The sequence below is a fragment of the Sapajus apella genome, unplaced genomic scaffold (genome assembly GCF_009761245.1).
Source record: "Sapajus apella isolate SASKATOON/1434 unplaced genomic scaffold, GSC_monkey_1.0 scaffold23, whole genome shotgun sequence".
Taxonomy (NCBI): Eukaryota; Metazoa; Chordata; class Mammalia; order Primates; family Cebidae; genus Sapajus; species Sapajus apella.
This window is the reverse complement of record NW_022436963.1, coordinates 7,101,206-7,123,484: the sequence shown is the minus strand read 5'-3', so window position 1 is coordinate 7,123,484 and position 22,279 is coordinate 7,101,206. Positions and strand designations below refer to the sequence as shown.

Here is a 22,279-nt window from a genome sequence, read left to right as displayed (position 1 = left end):
AAGATGCTGGCAATTTATCCACCATCTCCTTCCCTCACATATTGAGAGTTATTCCATGGACATGAGCTCCCCATCACTTTCATCTGCCCTGTTCCCTTGCCCGGTGTGCACCTTTGGCCAAAGCCAGACCTCAACCAGAGGAAGATGCATGGGCTCCAGCTGGGAAGACAGCAGCACATCCAGGACTGTCCATCTAAGCTGCAGATAAGATCTGGTGTGGAACAAGGGAATATAGGAGGGACACTGACATTCTCTGCAGCAATTAAAAATAAAATAAAAGTGCTTAATGAGTAGGTATAAAAACAGCAGCCAAACCATCATGATGATCTACTCAAGTTCTGTCTGTAAATAGGGATCAAGAGAAAGCCACATTTAATAAGGTTGGGAGGGAGAGTCAGACCAGTGTTCTGTTCTGCTGTAGATGAGGGGCGGGAAGGATGGATCAGCTGAATGAGTTTGGGAAGATCATACCAGTGCTCAGGGCAGGACTGATGCTGTAGTAGTGGATTGTGTAGATACCTGTGAACACACAGATGTCAAGAGCCTGGCCCATTTTCCCAGAGATGTTACAGTTTAACATGGGTGAGTATATGCCTGTGGCTCTGTCTTAAATTCCTTCCAAAATGTCACAAATAGATGTTATTTTGAGAAATAAGGGGGTGAAAATATATTTTCATCTCACGTATATTTCCTGCTCTCCTCACATCGAGTAAAGGAATGAAGGAAGCCTGCACACATACACACACTTGCATATCTCACATTTTATGTTCTAGTTCCCCTCATTGACCTGTTTGTTCCTCAAGGTGATTAGAGGGCCACTTTACTGTGGGATCGCCCCAGTGTACTCTCCTTATACCTATAGCCAAGTCAACTTTCAAATCTTAACTCAAGGGGCATTTCACCCATGGAGCCTTATTCGATGGTTCTGCCCTCAGCTGGAGGGGATCTCTGTTGCTTCTGAACATCCATTTAAACTATACCCTTCTCTCCTGCTTCTCTTCTTATACTGTGTTATAGTCCATCTTCTATTTCCTTATGTCCTGTTCATCTTTGATTCAGCCCTGCACCCGGACTAGACCTTACTCTTCGTGACGCTACTGCAGGACTCTGGAGTCAGGCGCCTGGGTTTGAGTTCTGTTCTTCTACTCGCTAGCTGAATAGTTATGGGCTTAGTTTCCTCGTCTGTAAAAGAGGGCCCCAAGGATAGCCATCTCAGGAGTGAGGATTCAGCAGGAGAATCCTGGCCAAACACTTAGCCTGGCACATAATTGTTCTTGGCATCATTGCAGTTGCAGATGTTCAGTAAGTGTTGAGTGAATTTCAGTGCAGTGTCCACAGTAGAAGCGTTTACATCATTTATTCTTACATGCTCCCAGAAAGTTCCCCAGTGCAACACATTCCTTTAATAGCTTCTACATCCTCTGGCTTCATTTTGTCCTCCAACTGTGACCTGAGCACTGCATCTCAGATTCTACTCAATTATGATTCATTGCTATGTAAGTCTAGTGGATGTTCAGGAAATCTCTCCCCTCCTAGCTATCTCGTTCTGGTCTGGTTTCCTCATCTTTTACTTGGAGACAAGAGCTGTTCACCTTGCTCTGATTAGGTGGAAACAAGACAGTAGAAGAGTTCCTGAACGTTTGGGATTTCCCCAGTGGGAAACAGGGAGAGAAAAGAAAGCCTGATAGAATAAAAACTGTAATTGCTGTTGTACAGTATTAGCTTCACATCCCATAGCAACAGATCTTATTATATTTTTTTCTTATTTAAACCATTTTCATGAAGGTTGTATTGTTAACTTGGTCCAGATGACTGATCAAAGCATAGTTTGTTATTGCCACCTTGCTAAAATATTTTTAAAGGCAGTTTTAACACTCTGTGTTTATCACTACATATTGCCATTAGGCTATTGAGTCTATTACTAGTCAATCAAGGATTTTCATTTTGTTTCAAGAGCTCCTTGGATAAACGCTTTAGAAGTGTGAAAAGAGTTGGAGTATCTGGCACCTTTTCGCAGATGGTATTCATCAGGTATTTTAGTTAATGGATAAAGTTTCAGTTTTCCGTATTTGACTTTTGGCACTAAAACAAGTTTTCTAAAGGCTCCTGCTCCCCCAAATGCTAGGAGATCGTGAGATGAAACCACTAACACCCCAGAACCCATTATTCTTAGGTAGGTAATCAGGGAGATGGCAGAGTATTTCACTGGGTCCAATTAGCTAAGGAATGGGATGTTTCTTGAAGAAGACCAATTCGACTTGCCCGGCAGCTCCAAACCTATGCATGTACTATGCCTTCGCCACTCCCAAGAACTACAACAAACAAAAACAAATAAACAGGAAAAACTGAACAATCACATCAAAAGTTAAATACTCAACTGGCTGGCGCATACCAGGCTCACATCTTCCCTCTTATCTGTTCCACATTAGCCTCTGCCCTCTCCATCCATTTTTACACTCATATACTTCTTTGACACACATTTACTTATAGCTAAGACATGAGACTGCACTAGATGGGGAGTGCAAGGGCAATCCACACACAGTGCTTCTCTCAAGAGATTTTCAACATAGTGGGGGAGAAAGCCAAGCCGACCTGCAGTTAGTTACCATGGGTTCAGGTAAGTGCTGTGATGGCAGAGACCCCGGGGGTGGCTACAGGATTCTGCCAAAAGTAGTGGAAGAGTTGGGCTTAGGGACGTTGTCTCTGGAGGTGATGGCATTGAAGCTAAGACCACAGAACTAATGAGTATAATTCAGGTTTGAGCAGAGAGTGAAGAGCAGGACCAAGACAGAGAACAGCATGTCCCAAGGCTGGGACAATGAGATCGGGAGGTGTGACTGTGAAAGTAACTAGCGGTCACCTAACAAGAGATGCCTAAGCATATCAGAGACTTAGGATCTTTTTCGGAGTTTAGCAGGAGCCTCCCAGGAACTTGAATTCAGGGAGGAACAGAAATCTGATGTCACTCAGGCTATGGAATGTGTTCAATGGGAGGCGAGAGTGCAGCGGGAGAGCTGTTAGGAGGTGAAGGCCCCAGAGAAATAAGGTGGTGCCTGGAAGAAAGAGGAAGTAGAAAATGAAATCTGATTAGATTTGTCTCCACAGTCATGACATAATATAGTAAAAACAGTATAACACAGTTAGCCAAAGGCAAAAGTGTCTGATCAGCAGTTTGGTAGACATTGCAAAGGAAATAAAAATGGGCCTCAGTGAATTGCTAAATGAGTCCCTGAGTTCCCAAGTGCTGTGCTGTGGAAAGCAATCCCTCTCCAACTCTGTCTTAGTTTTCCTGGGTTTTTAGTTTTGCCTGCCCAGAAGATTTGCTGCTTCAGGCTTTTTGGTGGGCACCTCAAGCATCTGAGGCTACAGGGCTGTGGACCATTATATTTGGGATGACCTGGTAAGTTTGCCTAGAGTTATTTGAACAAATAGTAGCCCCATCCAATCCTTGTTACAAACTTCTGTAGTTTTTCTTTCATTGACTATTAGGGAGCGTTACTTGTGACTTCCTATCCTTCCAGACCCTTCTTTATGTGTAAACTGATATAATTGGGTGAGGATAAAGCTAGGTAGTGCAAATTAAAAAAAAAATTTTTTTCTAAAAAACCCATTTTTAATTTGACAATTAAAGGATCAGGATTGGTCAAACTGTTTTTATAGGAGAGAACACCAGCAACCAGCCTGTAAGAAATCGGTCACAGTTTAGGGGATATGTTACAAGCAAGATAAATAAAAACGGTCTAGAGTATCAGACCAAACTCTCATTTTTCATCTCTATTTCACACTCTTCTCTTCCAGCCCAGACTAATCAAAAGAAGCCTCTTCCGCTCACAATTGCTCTGTGTACATTTCCCCCAGATCTGGTATTCACATGAACAATGTGGTTTATTTATATTTCAGCACCAAATTGGAAAGATGACATCATTCATTTACAGTCTTTATCCCATGACATGCCTACTCTCCAACACCTCATTTTAGCAGACACATTTAGGACTGCATATAGCATCTTGTTTAGCTTGTACATTCTTTTATGGGACACAGTTCAAAGGTAGGGAACTTTAGGCTTGTTGCTGGTAAGAAAATAATCTCATAAAATCACAGGAGCTTCCCCAAAGGATGAGGATATTACGATGTTTACAATAGCAGAATTATTATTTGTCCATTTAGGCTCCATCCTTCATTCTTGAGCGAGTCCCTTCCTTCTGGTCCACAGCAGATCTCACAGCTTCCCTCAGGCTCTCTGAATTCTATTTAGAAGAAACAATTCCAGATTTATTAGTTCATGAGTTCAAAAGTACAGGTTCCTGACGATACTGGAATTTTAGGTGTGAACGCCAAATTTCAGGATCTCATGTGCAATGGCAGGCTGACTGAGGGGACTCTCAGACCTTAGCTTGCAGCAGCACCACTGACCTGCTCTTTCTCACAAGGCATAACTTGCCCATTGGGTCTTCTGACACTTTAAGTGGACAAGTGAAGGATGGAAATGCTCTCAGCTGCCAAAGGTTGCCTGGGATTTTTTATTTAATTTTAAGTGGATCGTTCCCTCTATTTTTATTGTTTTTATTCATATACACAGTTTTTTTTAACATTCACTTTGGGGCCTTTCAAATATTGTACACATTTTTTTTAAATGGAGTGAGTAAATCATGAGACATCCTCTGGCAGATAGAATTGGGATGTGAGGTGTTTCCAAAACTTAACAGAACCAAAGCATTTTATGGGAAAGTTCTTTCTACCTGTTTAGCTGTGTGCCTTTTCTGCTAGCAGCAAGACAAGGAAAAAAGTCTAGAGACTGAGAACTGGATGACCCAGAAAATCTCCATGTTCTGTGTCGAGAAAGAGACTCTTGGGGCTGAAATCTATACCTTACTTTTTCTATCTGCCAAATGAGGACAGTAATAATTGCTCCTGGGAAAGTATTGAGAATAAGTTAGATTGTATGTGAAAAATATTATAAGAATGTAAAATGTTAGGTCCAGACTTTCTTTATTGTCATTGTATTATTTATATTACATAATAAAACTCCAACTGTTTGGAGCCTCTGCCAACCCCTAACTTCTAGCTCTCTGAAAGTACTGATGGTTCATTGTCATCTTGAGCCACCAGTGGGATTGTTATGGCAACTCATGAAATGTCCTCAACTCCCCATGAGCTTCCCTGCTAAAAACAAACATGTAGCTTGTCTCTAGGATGGAAACATCCCTCAAAATCAGGGCCCCTTCATTCTTTCAGTCCCTTATTACAGGAGGATGTATTGTATATCAACACCTGCTAGGCCCTATGTGAGATTCTGGGGAGGGGCATATGAAAGAAATAGCTTCAAGGTCTACGGACACATGGACAGATAAATCTTTGGTTATAGAGCCATGGTACGCAGGAGGCGCATGTCACCCAGCCTCGAGGATAGAGTCAGGAAAAGTCTCCTAGAGTAAATAGTTTGAGTTAGCCAGACATAGAAGTTAAAGGTGAAGAAAGAGGGCCAGGGAGGCATTGCAAGCAGAGGAAGAAACACATACAAAGGAGGAAAAATGTCTTACAGCAAACAACAGTAATAACTATAGTGACAGCATTTGACTTTCATTGCCAGTTACTAGACTGACACTTGAAGTCCATCACATCATTTGCCCCTAGCAGCAACCACAAGGAAAGAGGCACTATTACTCCCATTTTAGAGCTGAGGAAATTAAGGTTTATAAACAGTTTAGTCTCTTAAGGTAGCATAACCAGCAAAGAGAGGGAGCCAGGACTTGTATCCAGGCAGGTCTGTTCTCAAACCCACATTTCCTGACTTTCTGTGCTGGATAATTTTATTTGCTTTTTTTCCCATGGTCTTTAGACATTTTTCTAGATTCTGAGAGCCTATCAAGGTCAATTCCTCACTGGTCCATTTCTTGCCCTGCATAATAAGGCAGTACACTTCTATGGCCCTGGGGATTTAACCATGACTCTGAGTCGCCTCATGTGACAGGCATCATGGATTGTAAATTAGAATGGTCAGTCCTTCTTACCTTGTGCTCAGTTCCCTCAAGGAACAAAATCAGTTAGAATGTCCATAGAGAGCCATTTCCTAAGAAGTCATCATAGCAATAATCCATCTCCATCAGTATTTTTTGCATTTGGCAGCTTTTGAGTGGATTTCTCTGTCTTGTCTTGTGAGAGTATTGTTTATCTGCAGTTCTGTGTTTTCACCCAGCCCTTCACATCTTTCCATCCAGGGCTTCCATCTCCATCTTGCTCTAGAGTTTCGGTCTAGAATGTCAGTCATGATTGTTGGTACTCTGTGAATGCAAGCTCACCCTGGAGCTCCGTGATTGCTTGATAATGTAAAGCAAAGCACCTTAGAGTATGTCCATTTTTTCCCTTTTAAATCACAAGGAGGAAGTATATTAACATCTACAGATGTAACATAATAGCTTTAAGGATATGACAAAGCTTCTTTCATCAAAGTTAATGGCATGGTGCTTTCTTTATTAAGTTTCAACTTGACTAAGAGTGAACATTTCTGGATTAGGAACAAAGGGATCCCTATAGGTACTATAATTATGCCCTGAATCTTTGGCTGATCTTCTAGCTCCTGATGGAATCTTCCTTGGTTTTTGTTCTGCACAGACCCAGAACAGAATGAAGTTGATGGCAGACAACTACGATGAGGACCATCACCATTACCACCACCACCACCATCACCACCACCATCGATCTCCTGGGAGGTCGCAACATTCCAATCACAGGCCCTCTCCGGACCAGGTCAGTTTCTTTGCTGCTTACCTCCAAGACCCCTTTTACCCTTTGGATATTTTAAGATAAAATAAATAATCCTCAAGAAATAATAAACAGCATAAAGTGATATGTTCTTTGAACTGAAACTAATAGCTTTGGTATTTATTTCCATCAGTCAAGGAATCTAAATGTTTTTCTTTCTCCTTCCTCTTTAAGGTTTTGTCTTTTCTTATTTATGTTATGCATTTTCTTTCCTCTCCTCCTTTCTTCTTTCACAGATGCGTAGTCTATTGCTGGCTGGGTATCTCATGGCGGGTTACTTTGGAATGTCTCTTTCAGAGTTTTAAGAGAAAGCACTTTGTTTCCATGAGCTTGGCAACCAGAGAAGCCTTGAGCTCTCTGAGCACTTTCCTAGAAAATTCTTTAGTGATGCAAATTAATGGTGGGGTAAAACAACAAGGAGAGAAATCCGTTTTGCTGGCATTTTAGCCAGTGAAGTCAAGGAGTCTGGTTTATTTGATTTGGACCCTATCTCCTCCCTTGACTAAGTAAAGCACGTGAAAAGATGGATTGACAAAAACAAAACCGCCTGTGGTTTTACAGCAATATTTACATTCACCTACCAAATGCAAAAACTATTTATAGTGTTTAGTATTAAAACTCTTGAAGGTGAATTTTATAGAAATTAGGAAATAAAATGCAAACTAGCAGGTCAATATGAACACTATTTCTTACTTTATTGTACTAAGATTCCCGCCTACCCCCGCCCCCTTTTTGGTGACCCTAGTGTAAGTGATACATTTCCATAGATGTGAGCAACAGGTAGCAAAATAGAACCATCTGGATAAGTATGTACTCCTTTGGATATGGCAGGGTGAGGGCTTGTCAGAATTACCTGTGTGAAGAGGCAGTTTAATTGTTTGCTAGGGGAGGAGGTACTTGTGACACTCTTAAAACGTTTCAGGTAGCTCTGTGTCCTTTTCACCTCCTGATGCTAGCACCACAAAGTTTAGATTCGAAGTTACCAAGATGTTGTACCCAGAGTAAAAGTCCTAGGGGAGCTGTTTATATAGGACACAGTGTTAGAAGTTCTCCTGGGAGCTGTGCAGCGAGGCAGCCAGCACTAGGAGGCTCCCCAGCCCCTGAGCGTGACCTGACCTTTGTATCTGGAAGCATTTGCCCTCAGAGACCCCAACGCTGCTGAAGCTGTTCACACAGAAAAATCTAGATTTCTGAAGGCAAGTACAGAGAGGCTGTGATTTCATGTTTTTAGCTCTCAAAATATGACTCTTGATTTAGAGATCTGAAATGCGGAGAGAGGTGTTCATTTCATGTCATTATCTTGTATGTCTGTGTTTTGGTTTTGTTTATTCAATTCCCATCCTTTACCATCACCACCATTACCTCCCCACCTTTGCCTGCCCCAGTAGACCTGGCATCCTGCTAACTAAATCAACTCGCTCTCATTCCTGGTCCCTGCCCTTTTCCCCTTGGCATTCTCCCAGGAAGGGTGAGTGCGAAGTTTTATTGGTGGGAGCCTACAGTCCCCACTTTGGCCATTCATTCTGAGCCACACATGCTGGAAGACCATCCTGAGTTCCCCCACTCAAACCCCAATAGAGAGCACTGTAAGAGTAGAAAGAAGGATCTGGAGCCAAGTCAGGGGAGTGGGTCATTCAGGGACCTGCTGGGATAACAAACCAGCTTATCTCATCACAGAGACACATATGCTCAGATGTTCTACTGGGAATGAGGCACCAGAGCAAATCTATCTGTCTTGTGAATGATATTTATTACAAAAGCTATTCTTCTGCTACTTCTCCAGAGAGCTGTAATCACAAACTAGGGTGTCTTGACCACTTGGTTGACTCTCGTGTTTGTCCACTGACACTAGAGGTTGTCACAGGGTGGTGTCCTTCCCAGAAGAGTTGGCATTCCTTGAAGAGTGTCTGGCTAAGGCATGTTGTTGAGACCTTTGCCACATGTTTCTCACTGCTACTGTTAGGAAGATGGTGATGGTCTTTCACTTTCAAATCTAACATCTCAGTGAACACTCTAAGCAACCCATGGACAGAGAGGCAGTTCACTTCATCCCCGTCTCCAGATGAGAAATCCAGGGCCCAGGAAGTGGGTGAATAGGCTGAAATCTTTTTCTGAGGTCCTAACCTAATTCCATGGCAGCTGCTATGTGGGATTTGGGGAAGAGCATGATGGGCAGAACCCCTGTCTTCGAGGCATTTGCTGTCTAGTCCTAGAACAAGAATCCAGGTCATCTGATGTCTTGTTCAATTCTTTTCTGGTTCATGTCAATCAGAACAAGACAGATAAAAGGTAGCTCCAACTTAATTAGGAGTCCATACCTTAGAAACTTACTCTGTAGTAGGGCTCACTGTGGAAGTAAAATACCCTAGACTAGAAGGATATTTTTGTGGTTTTAAATGGAAGTCATCAAGTCAGTAAGGCTCCTTTGCTGGGCTCCTTCAATTAGAGAAGGAGAGGTTAAGCAAGGAACCCTGGTGTGAGAGTAGATTAGCACTAGTGCCAGAGATGGCTATGTCTCTTGAGCTGGATGCCCTTTTTGACTGGGCATCCTGGGTCTAGTGAAATGTACTAGAAGATTTGAGATTTGGTAATCAATAACTAATATATCTGTATATGTACTGTTATAAATCTAAGCCCAGAGTAAAATAGTTATCAATAGATAATAGTTATCTTTCCCAATTGATTAGAAACCCTACAATTAATTGTGTAAACCACATAGACTAATACAGACAGGGTACATATGAGCATGTTTCTTCTTAGGAGAAAAATGGCAGCCATATGACAGCATGAGAGTCCCAATAATGGGGTGATATGGATGAGATTTTAACTAAATGTTCATAATGTACTCATGTTAGCTGACCTGACTTAAAGGGGAAAGGTCTCTTCCAGGGATTCCTGATTCCCTTTCCGTGAATCTTCCAGCCCTAGCCTTCCTGTGGCCCTAAAGGTTTGACCAACAGTGACTTTTGGAAGAAGGGCTACAAAATGTTGACATTGCCTCTTGAGTTGTATTAAGAGATCAGAACACATGAAAATGGAGAAATATGAAAAATCAGTTGCTTTCCTACTTTTCCAGAAAAACTCATTTTTCCTTAGGTAATTCAATTTAGTTGTTGCCAGGTACTTACAGAATTATATTCTTTTTCCATTCCTTCCATGTTCCTTTCTCTTTCACTATGATTTTTCTTACTCCTTAAGAGAAACTGAATCCAAGTATTATAAGTCTAGACTAGCATTTCCCAAAGTAACTTTTAGAACATTAGTCCCATGAGGAAAGTCTTGAAACAAAGATTCTCTGGGCAAAGAATTTTGTGAAAGTACTGCATATTATAACTCTATCTTTGAGCGTCCTGGGGCAATTAGCAGATCAAAGGATCTAAAAAGTCATATAAGAAAGAAAGCTCTCCAATTTAACTTAATCCAATATTTCCCAGACTGATTTGATTGTAGATTTCTTTTTTCTTTTCTGTAACATCTGTGCTCTGAGAAATACTGTTCTCAGAGTATCAGGTGAAAACAGAGACTGCCCATTTTAAAACATGACTGATTCAGTTTCTAGCAGTATTTTTTATCAGAAGGTGGAATTTTCAGGCAACTTCATGCTTTGCACAACAGAAAACAGAAGTGCCTCTTCCATTCATTTCCTGGATAACCTTCTTAAAGGCTATAATATCTGAGAATGAGTGATCCCACCAAGAACTCAGTAGATCTAAACTAAGGGAGTCATTAAGGTTGAGGACCCAGGATATCAAGAATAGTCATAAATACACAGCCCTTCAGGGATTACAAATGAGTGTGATGAAAGGGTGGGAGGATTTGGAGAAGATGCAAGAGAAGTCAGTGCCTTGTGGTAGTCCAACAATGTAGCTCCCTACCGGAGAGAGAAGCATTTAATAGCTGATAGGCCGTGACCCCCAGGATGGCCACAGCCATTGAATATGTCCAAGTAGAATATCCAGACAAATCCCAATAATGACTTAGGAAATCCCTCAAAGCAAGAAGTGGCCATGGAGACACATTCGAGACTTTTTTGTGGTTACCAAGGTTGATTTCACAAAGCCAAGTAGAAATTGAGCTTTTCCTAAATGTTCCCTGTTCCTGTTGTCATCAGTCTCATCTGTCATTTTCTTTAAATAGCATCCTTCCCTGCCTTAAAACCTATCAATGATATCAAGTCTTTCTGCTTTCCTTTTTTAGGCATCATACACTTTTTACTGTCCTAGGAAAAGTCACATTTTATTAAGCTCATTCCAGTGGCTCCCAGGTATAGACTAACCTGGTCAGTAAGAAAAGGCCAGCAGCAGCATGCCCTCTACACTCCAGCCAACTTAAAATGCCAGGTGCCGTGCAGGCTACCCTTTTTGCATTTAGGACTCACATTTCTGTTCCTGGGCCTTAGGTTGGGTGTTGGGTCTTCAAGGGCCTTGATCTCACTGCTTGTTTGTGCAAAATGTACTGCTATTTGTTAAAGCACTTGCCACTCTGATTCTAGTTTGGAAGGGCCTAAATGGCAAAGAACCTAACATTTCAGGGCTGAAAACCCCAGAATAGGTGGCCACTTTTGAAAGCCCAAGAGAAAACTCTCCTTTCCTCTTCCTCTTTCATTGAATGGAAATACTTGCTCATAGGTGTTGGAGAGCTCGAGGGATTTTGACCACCTTTAAGGCTTTCTGATCATATTTAAATTTTACATTTTACTTACAGAAAACCTTCTAAACGAGGGCTATGCGTTTAGGAGCATAGAGACATGATACTTACAAGATCAATTACGGAAAAATTTGGTTGAATTTCCCATTTTATATTTGATTATTTGTTGCATGTTCACATGTGTCTCGCCCTTACTAGGTACTCTGTATATGTCTTTTGAATGAACTGCTCCCATAGTTGCTTCAGGAAATAGGAAAGGCAGATGGAAGTATCCCCATTGTATAAACAGAGAAACTCAGAGAGGTTTTTAATGATCCAGAGTCACAGAACTGAAAATTAACAGGCCCCAGATGAAACCCTAAGTCTCTGAGTACTGTACCTTGGTGGCAACCTCTTTGGATACATCTATGCAACCATGTGTGTTTATGATTGCACAACTAGGATGGATCCACTTATTCTTGAGTGCAAAGGTGCTTTTTCCCTTTCCCACTGAATTGTAGTAAATTTTGTCCTATTTTGTTTATTTTCCAAAATTGAATTAAAATGTCATCTTGGCCGGGTATGGTGGCTCACACCTGTAACCCAACACTTTGGGAAGCTGAGGCTGGTGGATCACCTAAGGTCAGGAGTTTAAGACCAGCCTGGCATACGTGCTGAAACCCCATTTCTACTAAAAATACAAAAATTAGCCTAGTGTGGTGGTGCACACCTGTAATCCCAGCTACTTGGGAGGCTGAGGCAGGAGAATTGCTTGAACCTGGGAGGTGGAGGTTGCAGTGAGCCAAGATTGCACCAACGCAGTCCAGCCTCAGCAACAAGAGTGAAACTTCATCTCAAAAAAAAGAAAAAAAGAAAGAAAATATGTCATCTGAAACGTTCTCCATTTGCCCCAGCTTTCATTGTCTTTATTTTCATTCTTGTGTTTTGTGACTTTATTCCTTCCATTTCCCCCCATTTTACCTGTTCCCCTTTACTCTTCTGTATTCCTGCTGTTTCTGTGCCAGTTGCAAACTCTCATACTTTCATGGAATCACCAGAATGAGATCCTCAAGTAGTGGGGAGACTGTCCCCAAGAGGAAGGGGAACTGCTCTGGATCACAGAGGGTTCTTGGCAGTGGATTGCCAGGACTCACATTTCCTTGCTCAATCTCCCCTGAGCCTCAGAACATGCAAGGATCTGGAGCAAACCATGCCCCCAGAGCAAAACAGAGGATGCTTTATTCTGCTAAGGGCTGCTGTCGGATCAGCCAGGGTGCTAGGGGTACTTTCAGATAGTGACTTTTCTGTGGTAGAAGCTAGGTTTTCCCTTTTGCATTGTGAACTTTAAGGTGCCCATTCTATGGATCTAGTTCTAGGAAATTGATTGCCCTAATCCTAAATATTACCCACTCTACTTGGTGATTTCCAGAATCTGTCTGTGGACATAAATGGTAATCTTTGGTCCTTTCTCTGCTGCTCCTGATGACTGTATGGTTCCAGCATGTGTTGTCTCTCTGCCAAGGTGTATGTTTGTACCATTGGACATATTTCAGAGCATTGAATGTTCACTTCCATTTTCTGCTGAAAATTCCCATAGAATTCTGCTTGGGATACATGTAATTTTGCCATAAGCCATCAAATTTCTTGGGTACTAAAGAACCTATGCCTAGATTTGGCCTTCTCTTCAAACTGGTGGTCACAGAACTGATATGTAGATTGTATTTTAAGATACTATAAAATGATCTCAGTGACCTAACTCACAATGGTTGATAGAAATCTGCTTTTCCTTTCTGCATATGGATTCTGGATTCTTGCATATAGGCAGATGCTTAGAGTACTGAACCTATATTCTGCTTCAGAGAGGCTGCAGCACTCACTATCTTGGTTTTGAGATTTCTGATCCCTGAACATGTCCCTTCTCCCCTCTTCCTACAGGCAAAAGAACCATAAGATAGAGTTAGCTCAGAAAAGAGAAGCAAGGCTTTTGTTCTCTCACCTTCTTACCTCTGTCCATTATTCACACACCTGAGCCTTGGGTACTGCTCTCAGGTAGAATTAGTCAGCATCCTATAGAGCATTCCCAAAAGAGGGGAATTTCCAGCCATCCCTGCAATTAGGCCATCATCGCTGTTGCGGCAGGAGGCAGGTGACGTCTCCAGGCCCATGTGTTTCCTGCCCCTAGACCTTTTTTCATAAAACCCACCTGCTTTTCTCTCCCTTCTGCATTTTGTGTTAGTCCACAAGAATTTGGTGGGGTCTCACGGTCCACCAGGAGAATGAAGCAGTCACAGCAGCCCCACCTGGGGTGTGCCAACTTGAGGCCATGGGATCCCCTCCTCCCACTGAGCTCCTCTCTGGGAATGCAGGACGAGCTTTCTTGATTGATGCTCTGCTTCCCTTGCACTTTTCACTGGCAAATTAATCGAAGCACAGCCCTTTGAATTCTAACAGACAGGCAAGGGGGTCCAACTTACTGTTGCCCCCAGAAGATGGATTCTGTATATAGAGTTGTTATTCCTAGCTTTTGCTTAGGGAAGAATAAAAAGAATTTATTTTATGTTTGAGGTTAAATGAATGTGAGATAAATGTATACATAGCATCCTGTGTGTATATATGTATGTATCGCTCTATGTCAGATGAACTGAGGACTTTTCCACATATGGAAGAATTTCACAAGATCATGTTTAACTAGAAATTTCCCTCCCTAACTTCCTCTGAGTGCATGTTTGAATATACGTTATATATACATATATATGTATGTGTGAACATAAATATATCTTCATGTTTCCTCCACTGAAGAAAAATTAACACTGTATATCAGGGCTGACTAAAGTAGAGTTATGGAACATCCAGAAAACCAGGAATTTTTAGACCCCCAAGATAGTAACCTGATAAGAAAAATTACATGTTTTAGGCTTTTAATATCAGTTTCCCAATCAAGCTATTATGTCCAAAGCTTGCCCAGATAAGAGACAGTAGATTTTTTTTTTTGCATTGCAAATCTAATTTCATGGCCCACTTCTTAGAAGAAGCCTTGAGTTTTGGTTTCACGTAGGGATGAAGCCTTCAAATTCAACAACCCATGAAGAAACCTCTTATTGGTGCTGATGTGTATTGCATAGGAGAAGGGTTCAGAGATTTCCACCATCAGCACTCCTGGGCCAGTCCTCTCAGAACTCCAGCCAAGGATATCCTGGCATGCATTTTTAAATAGCTCTTGTGAGCCACTTGCCTCTTGCCCAGTAATTCCTTTCTCACAACTAGATTGGAGGATACTGTGTTTAAAACTCAGCAGGCTAAGAAATAGAAAGATATCACAGATGTCTCTTTTTTCTTTATTCCCCAGAGACTACTAAAAATCTCCAAAACTACTAAAAAGTGAGCCAGACAGCATACGTGATTTCCCACCGCTGGGAAATAAAAGTGGCAGTTTATTTGTTTGCTTGTTTTTAAGAGCAGAAGCTGTAGAGTAGCCCTGCCATGGCTCTCTGTGAGGCCACAGGTAAAGAAGGAAATGGGGACAAATGTCTGAACTGTTGTTGTGGGAGGTATTTAACTGCCTCCTTCCTCTACCAGCAGTTGCATGCTCACCCAACCATTAAGAGCCACAGGAGAGGAAGGGAGGCGGGGCTATGCAGCAGTTGGGAAGCTGGCTTTGCAAATGAGCAGGTTATTGTCAGAGCCCTTTAATTTGGGTGTGATGTTAATTCCCTACATGTAAGTACATGAGGGCACGATTTAATAAGCCCTGCCAGGTAGGGTCTTCATGTATGGGAAAAATGCAGATCTGCTTAATGCATCAGGATCCTCCTGTTAGAAAAGGATTTTTTCTTAAAGGAGGTTTGAGCCTATTGAAGATTTCATTCAGTCTTAACTCTATTTGGGGTAAAGTGTTTTTTTCTTTTTTTTTTTTTTTTTTTTTTTACTGATTTGTCTAGGTTTTACACCTTGTTTGCAGTATTAGGGTTACATTAAGAGATTTGTTTGTTGCCGTATCCTTTGAGTCACCAGGGGTTTTCAGACACAGCCTGTGCTCCCCAGCTTACAGATGCAATGCATCTTGGCAACATTGGAGAGTTGATTTCTTTTCAACTTGCTGCTTTAATCCAGTTGCATTTGTCTAAGAGGCAGCACTTCAGCTCCCCCATTGAGAGGGGGTGGCCAACCTTGAAATGTCAGGAAACAGGGAAATCCATTTTATATTGCTAAACACCATTGCCTCTCTTTTTTTCTGTAACTGATGTAATAGAGATCATGTTTGACTTACAACATTCCTGGTACTTGCAGCACTCCAAAGATAAGGGAACAGCAGAGGAAAGAGAGTAGGAAACATCCTTTAAACATGCCTTGCACACACTCACAAAGTCTGTTATTTTTAGGAAACCACCTTACAGACCAATAGTATTTTTAAAAAATCCAATTTGGGCATCCATCTATTAATGATCTTAATAAAGTCTAGTTTTGAACAGCCCAGAGATGCTGAAATATTTAAGAATCATTTTATATACCATCAGAGTCTTTTTATACACACAGTTTTGCCTTCAGCCTTAGTGTAATATCAGATAATTTGTTTTACTAGTAATTATTAATGCTACCAACAGGAATGATATGCCTAGTTATATTGGTCTAAGTCTGTAACATCCACAAAATGGTTTAAGTTACATTCTTGAGTTTAATTTGCACAGCAACCCTATGAAGCATCAGGACCAGGATATGGTAGTCCCATTTTCTTTTTTAAGCAGCTGAGGAAATGAAGAGTCAAGAGGAAATTTGGTTGTCTACCATGAAGGAAATGGCAGAACCAGAGTCATGTTAAAAACATAATTTTCACTGTGTTAAACAAAGCCAAGTGTTAATGACTGATCGATGAAGGAGCAAAGCAAAAATAAAGCTTGTCTTCACTCCCACCCTTTTTTATGGTTATCTGGCAATGGTTCCACTTTTAGCAGATGTTGACTTTAAGCTCCCAAACAATATTGTTGGCCAACATAGAGCTTTCCAGCATTCTCATCTTCATTCTCATGGGCAACTGATGTCCTTGAGCTGAGTGAAGTGGCACAGTACACCACAGACTAGTTTGTCACAGCTACTTTTGCTTGAAGGAAATAGAAAACTAGTTTCTTCAATTTTCCCTATAATGATGATGAAAAAAAAATTGAGGAAGCACCTAAAGATGCTATAATAGAAGTGAAGGAAAAGGCTGCCCAAGCTTCTATAACATTCTTGATGGCTTGGCAAAGAAGCCTCAGGTGACTACCCTGCCTCGGTGTGTCCTTGTGAGGTGAACTTGCTGAGAAGAACCAATGCAGGCTACACAGGCTCTCCATTCCCTGCTCTCCCTTGAGAGACACCCCAGTGTGTCTCTTAAAATATGAACATCTCCTGCTGTGTTCTACCCTCAGCCAGTGAAGTTCCGCTTTTACCACTTGGGGGTAGAAGAATAAACCAGAGATGTGGCTGGTGCAGTAAAAGAGGGAAAGAGTCATTCTGAGGAGACTCAGTCAACACAATCTTGGAAATTGTAAAGAACTCTGGAATCCAGGCAGCATATTCCTTCAGAGGAATCCAGTCATTCAAAACAGTGAGAACTGAGCCTTCCGTAATTACTCACTTAGAAATATCTAAGTTCCCACATCTGAGAATTGTGGCACAGTATGAAGGAAGTAAAGGTGCTGCCTTTCCCCTCAGAGATCTTAAAATGTCTTGGGGTGCTACTGATATGTTCACGTAAATAGCTTCCACTTGCAAGTGAAGACCCTTTTCTTGCAAGGGCCGGAATGACCCAACTTAAGTTGTAGCTTCCAGTTCCAACCAGGGTCTTCAACAGTTTGGAAAGAAGGCAGAACCAAGTTCAAAGTACTCTAGAGCCAAGCTAAGCAGAACCAACAAATGCCTTTTGGGGTCAAAGTGAGCTCTCCTTTCTGTGGCTGCACAGCACATATGGTAGAGTCAGAAGGGTGTACTTTTGTGGTTAGATGGGCTGGAGTTTGACCCTGGCACCACAGCATCTGACCGGGTATCCTTTGATAAGCTCCCTGACCTCCCTCCCTGAGCCTTCCTTCCCACATCTGCACAAAGAGCCTCCTGACACCTGTGTCACCGGGCCTCGGTGAGACTCAGAGAGGAAACACACAAAGCCGTCAGCACTCTTTCTAACCGGAAGAGGGGCAATGCACACTGGCTCTTTTCTAGCCCAGCTCAGAAATAAGCTAACATTTATTTTTAAAAGAGCAGGAAGTAGATTTTTGAACCTGGCTAGGACTTTCCTATTTTTAGGGGGATCTTACCTGCAAATGGGCCCCAGAGGTTATAATAAATACAAGTCATGTAAGAATTTATAGCCATACCTGACCCCATCACCTGAAAAGAGACATTCATCCATGAACTAAGCATTCCAGGAAGCAGGAGAGATGAAAACCACAAATGAATGGTCTCCAGAGGGAAAGTTTGGACTTGACCCTAGGAGAAAACTTACTAGTGCCCTGATGTGGCTCAGTGCCCCACTTTGCCAGGCTCATGCCTAAGCCTATTGTTTTCCATTTTTGTCTGTTTTTCCCAGCTCTGGCCAAGCCTGCAGTTGGAAATGCTAACAGGAACTGCTTTGGTTGAGCCCAGGATCAGGGCACACCATAAATTCCACACTGTGATCTTGCTTTCATGACTTGTGCAGCCAAACTTTGCAAAGTCCCGGGGCTTGAAGTTTCAGAAAGTTTTAGAGAAGCCATGAAAGAAGTAGGAGTGGAGGCGAGTCTGAAGATTGCCTACACCAGACCTAGTTACAACTGGGATCATCTATCTCCTTGCACCCCTTCCAGCAAGGAAGCCAGGTGTGGAACTTCTGACAAAGACTTCGGCTGAGTTCCCGGAAAGGCAGTAGGCTACTTGAAAGTGATACTTCCCTGATTCTACTCTCTTTCCTTGCTAGGACAGGTGTGACAGTAAGATCTCCATTAAGAACTTAATTCTTAAAAAACAAAACAAAACAAAACAAAACAGCTATCAACTCAAAGAGAATTGTAGGTGTTTTAAAAAAAAAATAAATATAGTGGTGGCCTCAGGTTTGCCTGCTGGCTATACCTAATACTTCAAAATGGAGACCAATTAAAGGTTTACAGTGGACCATTTATCATGTCAGATTATAGAGTTTCTTTTCAGAGCTTCTTTGCTGGAGCTAATAAATGCCCCCCCACCCCCCACAACAGCAAGTCCTTGTCTTGTCCATGGTGACTCAGTCCCTTTGCCTTTAGAGCTTGTCATAAACATAGCCACTATGAGCAGCCCATCAGTAAGGAATTTTGTCTTATCCCAGTATTTGGAGAATCCCATTAGGGCGCAGCATCTGGGACTACAGGATTTCCATCAAGGCTCCTTCTCCGTCACATCATCCCTGGAACTGTATATGTATCCTGGGGTTATTTGATAGTTAAACCTCCTCCCCTTCAGAATTTGCTGTGTTTTGTGGTCACTGTGCTCTGGGCTTCAGTCCACCTTGGATATTCCCATCCCCAGATGAACAAAAGCATGCAGATGACTGATGGACTAGAGTCTTTCTTCCCATCCAGATATTTTGGCAACTTGTGGCAGAACAATCACTCACAAAGGACACACAAGGGATCAAACACCAAGCAGCATTCAGAACAGCCACTGCAAAGTAGATTTGGAAACAGAAAAACAAGGAAAGGAAACAGACTGTCCCAGGCCTGATAGATGCTTTGTAGAACTCCAAGTATTTCTAAACAACTTAGCATGAAGATAGGGATCAAGTGATACTTGTCTGTTTCTTATTTTTGATCCCCAAATTTGCATTTCTGTGCAGTAAGTTTGCTGAACAATTTAATATTTGCATACAGAGATGCAGGCAGCGCAGCAGTGAAACAGCTGCATATGTTTGGAAAGACTTGGAGCTCCTGCACTGATTAGCTCCTGCATTTTTGTTTTTTATTCCCCGAACGGACACTCACTCTGACCCAGATCACTTGGCAATGAGGGTCAATTCATGTTTAAGCTTTGAAGATTAGAGAGACCAGAAAAGGCCACCACGTCTCTATTTTCTTTTAAAAACTTTAAACTTTAAAACACTAAAAACTTTAAAAAATGCATAGTATTCTGAGTTCATGAAAGGAATTTATCCACATTTCTGCCACATTAAATGTTAGCAAAGTTTACATTGGACTGTCATATTTCTTTACTTTATTCACCGGCATACAAGATGTCGATCTGAACATCTGGTTTTTAATAACCCTCGACATCTGGGAGCTCCTTTTTATTCCTATGGCGGACGAGGAACAGTAGTAGTGATATTGGCAGAGTGTATTTTCAAACTACAACTCCTGTCTGTTTCAATCATAATTAATTACCACTTTTTAATGTATTTAATTTGCTAAAAGTGATTTGCATTAGACCACATTTCACTGTTAAGAAAATAGTAATAGGTTTTGGTGGCAGTGGCTTTTCTTTTGCTTACTTTCTTCTTTTTTAAAAATTAAAACCCGATAGGAATGGATTTGGAACAAAATGAATGTGTGCATGCTATTGGGTTTTAAATGTGAAATGAAATAAACTGCTCTGCACGGAAAGTTATTTTGTAGCTATTTAGGAAGAAGTCCGCAGGGGCTGTAAGCTGTATTTTAGAGAAAGCCTCCTATTTTGCCTTGCGACTTTGGCAAACCATAGCATCTTTCTATGCTTGGAGTTTTTCTACAGCAGCGATTTTGGGGGTCAAGAATCTTATGATGAAAGCTAGGGCCTCTATCCAGAGAAATATATTTGCACACATACTCAACAACATTCTTCATTGAATTTCAAGGGGTTGCTAGACCCCTTGAAACCCATTTGTGAATGCCCTAGGGTCTCATGCTATAAACTTTCCTGCTTTATGAAGATGAAAAGGAACATCAACTTTGCTTTTCTCCAGGGACAGAGAGGAAGTTAAATGAATGTAAAAATACTTTTTTCCTAAGTCACATAGGGAAAAGGAAGTTTCTTGCCAAGAGCAATTATTAGACTGTTTAATAATAAACACAGATAATTTTTATGTATGAAGGCCCAGCTAAAATAATCAATGTATTTTATTTTTTGCCAGAATATTCCTACCTAAGCTGTCAAGTGAAAATTCATACTGAGTTGTCCAGTTCGGACTCTGTGCAAATCACTCGATTGACTCAAGTCAGTCAGGGATTCTTAACCTTTGTGGGCCGTGGATCCCTTTGGCAGTATGATGAACTCTCTGAATCTCTTCTCAGAATATTTTTTTTAATGCATAAAACAAAATACATAGAACTATAAAGTAAATAAACTGTATTGAAAGTCACTTGAAAAATAAATCTTTGAATAGATAAAAATGACTAGGCCTATTGGCCAGATTAGGTCAAACTGTATGAAACTGCTATTTTTCTAAGTAAAAATGGCCAAATATTGGCATTTTCATATGATTCAACCTAATAATATGACAGCTTAACCAATAAGTAGTCAAATAATGAAAAAATGTTTCAAGTTATTTTTTTTCCTCTTCCTGATTTTCAAAACCAGAAGCAAATCATGGCAAAATCTGACTTCATTGGAGATCTATTAAAAATTGCAGCTCTCAAATTAAGTGTGACACCAGGCTGTGTTTCAATCCTTGCATTAAACTGTGAGAATTGTTCAAAACAGGGACTTTGCTATGGTGGATATACTTCAGTCTTCAAATATTCCATTTTCCTGTGTAATAGCCACTTCACTAAGTGAGGAAAGTTACCAGAGCTATTTTGGAAACACTTTTCAACAAGAATTCAAGCCAAAGGAGTTTCAGTTTATCCATAGTTGAACACAATTTTAAGTTAAGCAAAACTTTCTTTCTACAAGCTTTCTACTGAATTGAAAGCTTACCTCTCTTTTCTTTGAAACTATTTGATTGCAAATGTCTAATCATTCCATGCAACTGTCTAATCATTCCATCGCGGGTGCATCCTCTTTCATGCTGAGAGCAAAATAGAATCTGTCAACTAAGAAGATCGCAGCATGTTTGAGCCTTTGTGGAATAACCAATATGAATTATCGCATGCTGAAAAGTTTGTTCCACCCAAGTAGATAGAGTTGTGTGTGTTTTTTAATTCTTCTTCAGCCTTTATTGATACTTTAAGCTTAAGAGAAATTAAGGGTATTTGATTACTATAATTACTTCTCTGCTTACTTAAAAGGTTTAATCTACTCCTTAGGCATATGCAATTCAGATTGCATGCCTTCCAAAAAAATAATCATCTGCTAATGTAGACTAATTTTAATCTTCTAATCCAATCTTGACACAGAGTCAGAGCTGGGTGGGTGGAATGTTTTTGTGTGTGGGTTGCCATAGTTACCAAACTTGGTTATGTATTTGACAAGTCGGTGATGTGGAACTTAAGTTACTGGGGATTTTTTTTTCTCAGTCTTTAAGATTAAAATACAAAGTGAAGATTAGTGTGCCTTTCCAGTGCATCTCGGTGTAACTAACCTTCTCTTCTTTCATTCTGGTGCTCCCCTCCTCTCTGTGCACCTCCCCACCTCGGGCCGGCCGCAGGATGACGAGGAGGGCATCTGGGCATAGCCGGGCCTGTAAACCAAAGTTCCAGTTTTGTTTTGAGGGGTGAGAAACCATCTTTTATATCATTTTTCTTAAAATATTGCATTCTAGTGTTGTATTGTGTGCGTGCTCAATTGTGCTCGCTGATGTTTGTGAATTGTGCCCTGTGTTTGCTACTGTGTTCTGTGAGCGCAGAATGTCCGCGTGCCCCGACCCTTCCCAAAAGTCCCCTCCACGCTACCTCACCTCCCCACCCATGATCACATTACCGCTCTGCCTTGTTGGGGCTGGGTTTAGCACGATTCAAATGTTTCTATGTTATTTGAGATGTAAACTATGTCCTTACTAGGG

General features: G+C 41.2%; 1 protein-coding gene across 25 annotated transcripts in view; it reads left to right on the top strand.

Moving 5' to 3' along the window:
• The window catches only part of ERC2 (ELKS/RAB6-interacting/CAST family member 2), a 951,823-nt gene that overhangs the window by 748,040 nt on the left and 181,504 nt on the right, over positions 1-22,279 (top strand). For 17 of the 25 annotated variants that reach the window (XM_032289514.1, XM_032289516.1, XM_032289522.1 and 14 more), the window contains one exon: positions 6,613-6,747. In XM_032289514.1, coding sequence (XP_032145405.1) covers positions 6,613-6,747 — 135 coding nt within the window. Of the gene's footprint in view, positions 1-6,612; positions 6,748-21,925; positions 21,992-22,279 lie in introns of all 25 variants that reach the window. The other 8 variants (XR_004272356.1, XR_004272355.1, XM_032289536.1 and 5 more) reach the window with 1 other exon arrangement.